Genomic DNA, 12080 nt, shown 5'->3' with positions numbered 1-12080 from the left:
ATGTAAAATAATAAACTATGATAAGTAATATATTCCAATGTGATAGAAGTGTAACAAAATTAAATTTGTTATCACATTAATATTTTTGTCAAATAAAAAATGGGTAAGTATAAACTAAAATAACATTTGTTATCACATTAATATTTTTGTCAAATAACATTTGTGAACTAGACCCTTCAACTTGTCCTTGAATACTACGTTAACATATGGGTAAGTATAAACTAAAAATAAATAAATGATGTCCCCATTCAAGATGTTTGTATTATGTATTTTTTTCTACTATAAGTTACATTTAGTTTTAAAAATGTGTAAAATTATAGTAACGAAAAGCGATGGTCGTATCATAATTGATAAGTTATAATTAGTTTTGAATGCATTACTTAATGAATCATCATGCCACGACTATTTTATAATGCTATCTTCATGTATTTGTCATGAAGAGTGTTTTCATTTTTTTGATAATTTGATAGTTATAACAGCATATTGGTGATTAATTTCAGAGTATCTTCATGCATAATTTTTTTGCTAAAATAAAATTATTACTAAGGGGAAAAAATATTCAAAGAGAATACACTCGCGGCAGAACCAAGGAGGGCTTGTGTGCACGTTTGTGCTTATGTGCTAACCTGAGCTGAGAGCCTCTCTCTCGAAGTATGGTAAGTCAAAGCTAGTATGTGAATTTAAATAGATATAAATAAGGAAAAATCTGTTAGACAGTGTGTTTCAATAACTGAAATTGTGAGTTAAACTGAAATTTTAGTTTACGAAAACACAGTATGTTACAATACACATTGCGTAATAAGCAGTGCCCATACAAATAAATGATTTCACTTTTGGAAACCATAGTATATATGGTTTACAATAGGCCAGAAACAGAGTATCATCGTTTACATTTTTTTGGACTTTAACCATCCATCGATTCAAATCTGCTATTAAAACTGAAGAACAATACATAATAAACATTCTGAATCAAATTGTTTTAAAGTGAAAAGCAACTACAAGCAGGAGAGAGAAACAGACAACAGAGTGATAGGTAGGAAGGCAAAGACTCCCTTAATGCAATTTTAAGTACTGCAATAGTGTAATAGGTGCCTTTTCTACAACTACAATAGCCAAGGCTCATACTTGGCGCTCTCAGCAAATTAAATCTGGGATATTCAAACCATAGATTGAGTCTATTACCATGGAATAATTGAAAAGAAGTAGTTTCATTGTCCACAGAGTTTAAGAGCAAAAGGTTGGTATAATACATGGAAGATTTTTTCATTTACTTTGTTATCCAGTGATACAACATTATGCAAGCCTTGCTTCTACACATGGAGGAAGAGCTTCTCATTTTTTTATCCAGTGTATTTAAATTTCTATACAAACATAAATAGCCCCATAGGGAAGAGAGAAAAAAAAAAGGTTATACAATGGTAAGAGAATTCACTACAGGATTTTATATCCTTGTCTTTCATATAATTCTTGAACTACAAAATTCACTGCTTCACTTAAGCGTTTCTTGATGGCAATGGGACACGCTTGCGGTATTCTGCAAGAGCCCACAATGGATATATATTTCTGTATGCTGCGTAGTGTAACATGCAGTTCTTCATGAACACTCCAGTGATTTCCTGCCATAAAAAAGAGATAAATTGTTATAAAAACTAGCACTATTCAAGCATATATACTTCCATATTGTTTTGTTACTTTGTCTTTCTCTTCTAACCTCTTTGAGACAAAATTTTTGTTTCAATTACCTACCACCCATTTCGATTATTTTTTCGGGGCTAAATGTGTTCATGCTGGAACATGTCAATCTCCTTTCTTCTTCTTCTTTTTTTTTTTTTTTATTATTATTAATTATTATCTTTTTCACTTTTTGATTGTTTGGAGCTATATATGTAAATTAAAGATATGTACCTGTTGAGGAAAATCACCATCTTCCATTTGAGAATTTATTATCAACTTTGCAGCACGGTGAAGAGGTGTTGGGTCTCTTTCAGCCTATCACAAATAAGGTTTTAATATCAGAGTTAAGAAATAAAAGAATATGAAAAGATAGTATGAGAGGTATAATGCTACATTTTCAGACTACTAACTGACCTGTCCAGAATGAATAAGACCCATCATTGCCCATGCAGTATGCACCAAATTTGATCGGTTGCCTTCTAGAGGTACATATTCCTACATAATAAAGGACAGAGAACTTTTTATCAAAATTATCTAGTATCTACAAATTCTCATCAGTACAAAACAATAAGACATTTCTTTAACTTCTTGATCCACAATAACTTAGCCGACCAAAATTTTACCCTTCAAAACAATTTGGGAAACAATGTGGTGTGTGTTGTTAAAGATGGTTGAACTTTTAAAAACAGTGATGGAATTAAAGATATTATGAAAATTTATCAATAAGCACATTCCATGTCGAAACATTTACCTTTTTTGGGCAAGAAAGATAGCTTTCTCCCCAACCACCATTATCTCTTTGTGCTCTAAGTAGGAAGTCAACACCTTTGCGCATAGCTGGACAATTGTTGTAACTCTTGCCAGCAGCAGCCAGACCTCCAAGTGCAAACCATGAACCATAAGTGAAGCAAACTCCCCAATTTCCATACCTGTCAAAATGCTTTATCATGTAAGTGACCTGTAATACTTCTTTTTTTATAAACACCAATTGTTTCAAACATATCTAATAAACCGGTAGAGGAACAAACCATGAACCATCTGGCATTTGTATGTCTTCAAGGAAGCGTGCTGCATTTTTAATGAAGTTTTCAATCTCTTTTCTCCTATGCCCGGGGTATAATTTTTTAAACAAAACTAAAGCCTGGATTGCTGATGCAGTGCATTCAACATACTCATGCTCAATAACAATATCCGCAAAGAATTCAGTTGGATTAAGCATCTGAGGGGGAGAAAAGGAAAATAATATACCATTAATATATGTCAATGAGTGAATTTAACGGCAATTAGATAGTTTCAAAGTATTTCCAAAATAATATTTCAAGGTCAATTCAATTTGCTGAGTTAATTACTTACTTCCAACCAATCTGATGCTCCTGCTGGCTCCCATGCGGCTAAACCACCATTTTTACTCTACATTAAGCCATAGAATAAAGCTTATTGATCTGAACAAAGTGAAATACTTGAGAAATAAACAATGTACTAGAGGGAAATAAAGCTTCCACGGTTTGTGCAAAGTGAGTTTCAAAAGCCTTTAGAGTTTTATCATATTGTTCAAATGTGATGGTAGCTACAACTGGAATTGGTAAAAGTTTAGGAGAAGAAGCTTTAGAAAACAAAACCTATTGCATTTGGAAAAATAATTTTCTTGCAGTTGAACAATTTTAGTTCCGTAGTAAAACCAAGGGCAATCTGGATTTCCTATTCTTGCTCACAAGTGCACAATAAATATTCTTGAAGATACAACATTAGCTAAGTTAATCCTTACCTGTAGAGAAAGTAGGACATTGACAGAATCATAGAACCGCTCTGGTTCCATTTGCTCACCAACAATCTCTGGTGGCATCATTGAGAAAAGCAAGCAACACTGTGAAATAGATTATATTTGGTGAGGAACACAATGATTATGGATGAGGTGAAATACTTGACTTTATTGAATCATGTAAACAAAGTAAATTACCTTCAAACCTTCTGCAGTGCAATCAGAAACTTGCCATCCATGATCTTGATCAGAGAAGGTCCACGATCCTTTGGAAATGTGACGGTACATGCTTTTGAAGTCCCCAGAAGGATTATCTTTGACCTTTTTAATTTTTCATGGAAATTGCAATAATTAGATTGAGTGAATGCAGAATATATACAAATATATTTTTAAAAAAATAAAAGAAAAAAGGTCAAAAGGTATGCCTGATTATTAAGGTTAAGAGATGGTAAAAGAATTGAAAAGCAAACCTGAGATTTCTTTATGAAGTCATGTCCTCTTGCGAGTGTAGTTCCAATTTCATCAACAAGATTACTAGCAAGTAATGCTTGAATGGCAAAACCAGTATCCCACTCTTGACTACCAAAACTCTGCATACAAAATATCAAAATTAGCAAGCACTTATTTTCTTGCGAGGTACCTCAGCACTATAAACTTAAAACCTGAAAACCTGAAAACCATAGGTTAGGCTTATGCTAAAGTTTAAATGTATATATTCTTGTACATAGCCAACCCTAAAATAGAACAATTTAGGGAATGTCTTCTTACACAGTTCAATGTAAAGTGAAATGTAAATCTTCAACAGAGGGAACAAAAATCTACAATTGTTTTGCTAAATATAACTACTAACCTGCATCTTTATTCCATCTTCAGCAACCCATATGTAATCTGGGATCCTAGCAAGATGCTTCTTGAAATAATCTCCATTTGGATCTTCAACCCAACAAGCAAGCATACATAGAACCTGTTCAAAGCATATGACATTAGGAAAACTGTTTTATAGCCTAAGTAGATGCTCACCATTGCTTTTCTTGATTGTAAAGTTACATTACCTTTTCTACACATCCAATAGTAATGTATCGACTATTCTCATCTTCATAATGAATGTGCTTCATTGTTACTTGAAGAGCCTTCTCTCTAACCAACTTGTTAAATGGCCAACGAGTGAGAAGAGGCTCAGTGAATATGTATAGACTATCCCAAAGCAAATCTTGTATCAAAGGGTGGGGATAGTAGATATCCTCCTGTAATAATAGTTTTACATAATCAATGCATTGGAAGAAATATTTAAAAACGTATCTACCAAAAAACAAAAAAGTATCAACCACGAGGAGAAAATTAAGGTAAACTCACCTGCGCGCATAGATGACGCACACTCTTCCAGTTAATTTCATTATAAGGTTCATTGTAGAGTTCCTCCCTCAATTGCAGAATAAGAGGTGTGATTGGGCCAACAAACCTTTTCCCATAAAGGTATGACATGGGCATGTACACCATCCGACAGTAGCACCACATTTTGGCTACATTTTAGGGGAAAAGCAATTGGTAAGCTATAAGTAAAATAAGCATTTTGAATGTTGCAAGTTTTATTATGAAATTTCAAAAAACAAAAACCAGTAAAACTTTGTAGTAGCAACTTTAAGTAGAGATGACTAATTCAAATAGAAGCAGTAAGAAGATATTGTGCAAACCTGGATGCATGGGAAGGAATGAAGGAAGGATCCAAAATTCTGGGGGCATTGGATTGCTTCCAGTCCATTCAAACAGACCAAGTATCTAGAATAAAGGAACATTGCATAATTGAGTTATTTATCATATAATAGTTGTCATCCAGAATGTGTATATTTGAAACCTAACCTATTTATTTCCGAATTGGTAATACGAATATGATTAGATTTTAGTTTACAATACAAATTATTTTTAGTATGCAAGTCTATTGAGATGTGAATTTTACTGAACATGGTCATACCGAAAGCCATGTCTTTCCCCAAGAAGGAATGTGTGTTACTCCACCATGATCAAGGATCCATTTTCTTGCTCTTGCACAGGCATTGTCCTTGCCACCCTCAGGTCCTTCCCCGAGCATACGCATACAAATGTAACTAAGAGTTGTGCAAAACATCGAGCTATGGCCCTCTATGTGGAATCCCCAGCCACCATCTTCGTTCTAATAATATACAAAATTTACAACATAGTTGTTGTTAACGAAAGGTTGAACTACAAGAAAAAGGGGAAGAAACAAATCTAGCAGAAACTTTGATTCTGTCTTTACTATTAACATTTAAAGCTTCCAAGCATATGTACCTGATGGCAATACAGGTATCGAAGGATTTCTTTTTGATGCTCAGCAGGGAATACAGTATTAAGATGTCCTGTAATGTACATACAAAATACCTGCATTTTTTTGGATTAAATGCAAGACAATTAGCAATTGAATCAATCCGAAAACTATATTAAGTCACAAGCATGCATCTTATAATCTAATTGCAGTGTATTGGAAACAATATATAATTCATAGTCAAATCAATCTAAGATGCTCTAGGAGTATACATTGCACGAACCAAAAGATATTGTATCAATAAGCATGATTTGCTATAATTTGTTTATTTTCCTGATGATTTAGTTCAGTATAAGAAAAAGTTTCTATTGATGTATCTTTTGTAAACAAGTAAGCCAAAATGTGTGTTTCACAATGATAGTAATAGATGATAATGATAAAACTCACCAAGGGGGGAAGGAAAAACAATGGGCCAGCATTTTCAGCAGGCCAATGGCCATCACTAGCCTGCAAGGCTGAATAGAAATGGACAGCCCTCCTCAATGTAGCTGTCGCATTGTCATACGTGATTTCCTCTCCATCCTCAATCTTTACTGGGGGAATTGTTTGTTTAAAGTTTTTCTCTCTCAAAAACTGCAATTATTTTGACAAAGAAAGATGACCTTAGTGTCAACAAAAGCATTATAATCAAATATCATCAAAATTTTGTAACTTCATAGATTGTCATGTATCCACAAGTAGAATTTCATTTCCTATAACAAACAGCAAAAATAGCTTCATTGCACTAATAATTTAATCTAGTAGACAAGAATCTCACCTACTATATTTCACCATTAAATTTGATCCAGCATACACATAATAACTATGGCATTTGGAAGTGGTGTGTGTTTGTTCCAACATCAAATTGACCAAAGACAATGGAGTATGCTTCTTGATTGCTAGAATTTAGGTCCCCCAATTTGACTAATTCACAAGAGCACTAAAAATTATTAAGGCCGTACCATTTTTTTTCCCAAGGAAACTAAAGCAGAAATACCAAGTACTATTGTCCACCAGTTAAAAGAGTAAGCAATGACGTCATTTTGACCAATTCACATGAGCACTAAAAAATATTGAGACCATACTAGTTTTTAAATGAAATGAAGTCAAAAGAATACTATGTACTTTTTTAAAATAATGAAATAGAACACTAAGTCTAAGTGACTAATTAATTTGAGTATAATAAATTATATGGTTCTGCAGTCTGTTGACTAATGATTACATTGCGAAAGCCATCAAAATATTCCCAATGATCGCATATGAAAAGGAAGAAGTGGTGGGTGTATAGGCTAATGCTGCTCAGGTAATTTATTATTTTTGTCCCTAACGACAGATGTTTTAAACCGTGGATCAATTTTGTATATAAGGTTTCAAATATCTTTTACACTGTGGATCAATTTTGTATATAAGGTCTTAAATATGTCAATTTAGTTTCTAATCTTTTTATATTGTGTCAAATTAGTCTCTACTGTTACGTAATTAATGAAAAATACTAATATGAGTAAGAGTAAAAAAAATTATTTTATGCTGCCTAGAATGCTATATGGATAAAACAAATAAACAAATAAGAAAACCAATCAATGAAAAGTGGAAATTGATAAACTTTTTTTTTTTTTTTTAATATATATATATATATATGTATATTTTTTTTTTTTTGAGAAACAAACACACAAATAGGAGAGAGAGAAATGAGTTCTAACACAAAAGTACACCATAACTCCATTCAAAACTCATGATAACTTTTTTTTGAGAAACAAACATACACACACAGAAGAGAGGGAAAGGAATTCTAACACAAAGACACACCACAACTCTACTCAAAAGTCATGATAATTTTTAAAGAAGGGTGGAACAAGTTATACTACATACAACACACTCTCTTAAGTAATGTGAGACAATTACCTATTCTTTTTTTTGAGAAATAAACACACACACATACAAGAGAGAGGGAAAGGGTTCTAACACAAAAACACATCACAACTCTACTCAAAAGCTATGGTACAAAGACAACATAGTGAACATACCACATAATGGCCGACCATCAACCATAGCATAAGCAATGTGACAAATTTTTATTTATTATTCTTGTTTTAAGTTTTCACAATGTGTGAACGAGCTAGCGGGGAATGGGGAATTTACTCATGTGGTTTTGTGACTTTGGCCCACCCCCCATCCATGGATTTGGTCAAGTCGAATTTAAAAGATTACTAGTAAAGAAATCAATTCCCCACCATTGGCCAAACTCCATCATAAATTTGTATTCCTTTTTTACTACCAACCCCGTGGATTGCAACCATGTCGAGTCGTCGACCAATTTTCCTACATCCACATGTCACTATAATGCCCTACTCTTTTTTTCCCCAATTAAAATCTGAAAATTATGAAATGTAAATATTATCATTTTAAAATACAAGCATAGTTGAACTCAAATCTTTACGTTCTATAATATATATATATATATATAATATTATCTTTGGAAATCATTTGGTAGAATACATAATTTATCTTTAACCATAGATGGAAAGTATTAATACTTATTCTTTTTTAATTTTTTAAATGATTTTTAGGTTAAAGTCCTACATTTTTATTATTTATTCTAGTAATCTCAAATACAAAACGTAATTAATAATAAAATAAAGGTCAAAGATGTAATGCAAAGCCTACAGCCTTATAGCTTGACTGATAGATATTTTCTCATGTTTTTAATAAAAACATTCAATATTCAAAATTTTAAACTAGTCACTCCCAAACAATTGATGTATCAAAAAACGATGCAAACTAAATATAATACAAAGATAGCATGACATACACGCACCTCATCCCTTCTCTAGTAAAATCATTCACTCTTACAAGAGGAGCATTAATTTCTCCTCTCCTCTCCTAGAATATCTAAGGTGTTACAAACTTATAATTATCAAAAAAAAATATATATATATATATAGGATAAAATTATTAAGGTGGTTGGTAGTAGTGGTGGTGATTGTGGCTCTATAAGGTGACATTAAAAAAATCCCCTAAATATTCAGGCATGTCATCTCTGACCAAGTCTACATTCTTTTTCCTTTTTTGTTTTTTTGGGTATAAAACAAAGTCTACATTCACTTCATAGAAAATTGATTTGATGTTGCTTCTGTGTGAACACTGGTAACAGAGGAAGGCACTAATTTGATTGGAAGGTTTTCCCCAAAGTAGTCATTGTAGCATATGAATAAGTATGAAGGATATAAATCAACAGTGACGTGAGAAAAAGAAATGCTAACCCCAACAACCCATTCACACGGACGGTGTGAATTGAACCAACAATTTGTTAAATATGAAATAGTTAGACACTTTTACACCTTCCCCCTGCAAGTTCCAAACACAAAATGTTCACGCAATATGTGTGTGATTAAAATTTAAATAGAAATTTTTTTTTTAAGAGCATTTCAACTTATAACGTCCGTTTTTTATAATAGTTTTTTATCATTAAATCAAGACACCAATCAGTTTTTGGTTTAAGTAGAGATTGAACTCCATATCTCTTATACAACCATCAAAAACTTTACCGGTTGAGCTAACTGGAACCCACTAAGAGAAGAATGTTTGTTTGTTCCAAAGACTTTCAATATTATTATGGTCCTGATAATAAGTATTTTAAAGACAGATGATAAAAATTAATAATATTTAATTTTAAGATAGAATGCATATTTTTCAATAAAGAAAATAATTAAATACAATTTTTAATAATTTATTAACTTACACATATAAATTTATTGTGATTATGTATGCTTTTTTAAATATATTGGCTTTATGTTTTAAAAAATGTATAAAAATATAATTTAATAAAGGATTTAATGTACCTTAAATACTGCCTTAGAACATTCATTAACAAAAGCCTATTATTATTATTATTATTATAAAAAGATTATGTTAATAAATGCTAAAAAAATCAATTTTTTTTTTCCTTTCAAAATATAAAGTATTCAGTAATTAGCCAAACATTTTGAATTCCTTTTATTTATTTATTTATTTATTTTTTTTGGTTATTGTATTTCTATTATTTAAGGTTTTTTTATTTAAAAAATTGATCTCTTAAAAGTAACTCCATATACATATAATATATCATACCAAACTATAGTATCTTCAAACCACCATTAATAAATAGTCTAATCTCTAATTTGGCTCCAAGTCTAAGAAGCCTGCTTCAGGGTTTTTAGTACAGTCAACGCATGATAGATAAGGAAACTTCGAAGTATTTGGTTCGTTTAACTTTTGGGTGCCAATTTACCAAACACTAATGAGAAATCAAACGTTGACTAATTATAAAGTAAGGTCATGCTATGGGTGTATTGTAACCTAAAGGTGAAACTTGTGTTCAGTGCCTTTTTTGCACTGAACATAACTCGATCGATTCGAACACATATTTAATTTTAAACAACTGTTCATATAGTAGCGTGTTCAGTGCAAAAAGACACTGAACACGAGCCATATTCTAAGGCTAATACATGTAACTCAATAGCACATATAGCAAAACTTGTGGGGCTTCCAAATCTTCCACCCCATGATAAGTTAACCCAACAACTACTTTGATTATTTGATGAAATAGTAAGAAATATTTTTGGAATTGATAGGATGGGTAGAGAGAGATGTAGATGTATGGACCTGCATTCGCCAAAGTAGATCGCCACTGGGTTTGACTTGGTAGCGATTCCTGTAGAAATTTTGACGAGCCTCTTCAATCTCAGCTCTCTCTTCTGGAGTACCAGCTTCAGGATCAAACTCCCATATCTGCCTTCCAACAAAGTCATTGGTGCTGTAGATGTAAGGGTCATTGCCACCCTCTGCTACCTTGAGCTTCCACATTCTTTTTAATAGCTTCTTTCAATCAAGATTTGATGAAATTGATACCACTTAGATCTCTCTTCTCTTCACTGTTGCATGAAACTATTGCAGTCAAGTACTAATAAATCATATATATATATAGTCATACTCGTAACTAATAACCAACACAAGACTTTAGCATCAAGTTTTTATAAGTGGATTAGAATTTCCAAAAGTTAGTTTTTTGTGTATGTATATAGGACCAAGACCATGTGAACATTATTTAAAGGGTTCATACCTGAAAACTCTTTGATATACATGCATGAGAATTATTTAAATGGTTCATACATGAAAACTCTTTTATATAACTTCATGACCATTTTTATATGGTTCATACATGAAAAAGTTTTGATACCTTCATGATCCCATTTCACCATAAACATGAGAGAGAGAGAGAGAGAGAGAGAGAGAGAGAGAGAGCAAAATATTTGGCTTACTGCTTACCTAGATGGCCAAGAGGGTGTACTTTTCAAAGAAAAATCTGGAGAAACCTATGTGAGATATGGCAGTCAAACAAGGTAGAGAAGAAGAGCGGTATGGATAGGTTGGCCTTAACTTTGAGAGGGAACTTGTTGTGAACCAATGACTGTTATATTCAAGTGTTCAAACCCCCTCTTTATATAGATAAGGCCAGCCAAACCCACTCTGAATATGATATTTTGTTTCTCTCTCTCTCTCTCAAAAGTCAGGGATACAATTAAAATATTATCTAAGCAATATTTGGAAAATCGCAATATCTTCGTACATACATCCAAACGGTGGGATTTACGCGTTTCTAACAAGTTCAAGAATCTATTTCGTTGGCAAAGTAATAAAATAGTAATTCTTTTGATTTAGTTTCTACTCAAAAGAAAAAAATAAACGAAACTTCTAACATTGAAATCAATAATTGAAGTTCCAACAAGATCAAGAATCTATTTCCTTGTTAAATAAATAAAAAATAATAATTTTTCATAGTTAGTTTCTACCAAAGAGAAAAAAACAAATGAAACTTGACAGCATTGAAATCAATAGTTAGAGTTCCAACAAGATAAAAAAAATCCATTTCCTTGGTATATAAATAAACTAGTTATTATTTTTTATTTAGTTTCTACAAAAAAAAAAAAAAAGTGAGGAGGAGAAAAATGAAACTTGCATTATTGAAACAATTAAGTGAATTGGTTGACCGCACGATTGAACTTCGTTAACCAGTCATGCTTATGCAGTGGAGCAGCACCAAGGTGACTCAGCAAACTGTCTTTATCATCTTTCCATCTCATGTTTGTTGTTACGTTTCAGAAATCAAAATTTTTTTAAGAGAATATTGTCTCATTTAATTTATAACGAAAAATATCTATTATTTAAAAAAAAAATTTAAGTGTAAATTAAGTCAATTATCAATTGTGTTTATTATTTTTCAAGAAGAACCTTATTTTATGTCCAAATAAAATTTTATATTTTGGGATATCCTATAATGAAATAGAGAATCAA

At 31.9% G+C, this 12080-nt stretch overlaps 1 protein-coding gene across 4 annotated transcripts; it reads right to left on the bottom strand.

Annotated features, from left to right (window-relative positions):
* Positions 1-1238: 1238 nt before the first annotated feature.
* Positions 1239-11220, bottom strand: LOC111984348 (beta-amyrin synthase). 4 transcript variants are annotated; one of them, XM_024015980.2, is made up of 18 exons: positions 11055-11220; positions 10392-10660; positions 6159-6344; positions 5738-5827; positions 5403-5600; positions 5125-5209; positions 4787-4953; positions 4486-4677; positions 4284-4397; positions 3904-4023; positions 3632-3754; positions 3440-3538; positions 3028-3084; positions 2703-2893; positions 2426-2603; positions 2089-2169; positions 1906-1989; positions 1239-1616 (listed from the first exon to the last, which is right to left on the bottom strand). In XM_024015980.2, the coding sequence occupies exons 2-18, from the start codon at positions 10590-10592 to the stop codon at positions 1494-1496; spliced, it is 2289 nt and encodes a 762-aa protein (XP_023871748.1). In that variant the 5' UTR covers positions 10593-10660; positions 11055-11220; the 3' UTR covers positions 1239-1493. The 4 variants fall into 4 exon arrangements, with proteins under 4 accessions (XP_023871748.1, XP_065620775.1, XP_065620776.1 ...); XM_065764703.1 differs by lacking the exon at positions 11055-11220 and adding an exon at positions 10966-11031; XM_065764704.1 differs by lacking the exon at positions 11055-11220 and adding an exon at positions 10849-10942.
* Positions 11221-12080: the final 860 nt, after the last annotated feature.

The sequence above is a fragment of the Quercus suber genome, unplaced genomic scaffold, assembly GCF_002906115.3.
Source record: "Quercus suber isolate HL8 unplaced genomic scaffold, Cork oak 2.0 scaffold_579, whole genome shotgun sequence".
NCBI classification, from domain to species: Eukaryota; Viridiplantae; Streptophyta; class Magnoliopsida; order Fagales; family Fagaceae; genus Quercus; species Quercus suber.
Note: the sequence above shows the minus strand (reverse complement) of the source record. Positions and strands in the feature narration are given on the sequence as shown.

Coding starts and splice junctions, on each gene's coding strand:
- LOC111984348 (XM_024015980.2), bottom strand. CDS start 10,592: ATGTGGAAGCTCAAGGTAGCAGAGGGTGGCAATGACCCTTACATCTAC. Junction 4,678..4,786: donor TGCGTCATCTATGCGCGCAG/GTGAGTTTACCT, acceptor CTATTATTACAG/GAGGATATCTACTATCCCCA. Junction 3,755..3,903: donor ACTTCATAAAGAAATCTCAG/GTTTGCTTTTCA, acceptor AAAATTAAAAAG/GTCAAAGATAATCCTTCTGG.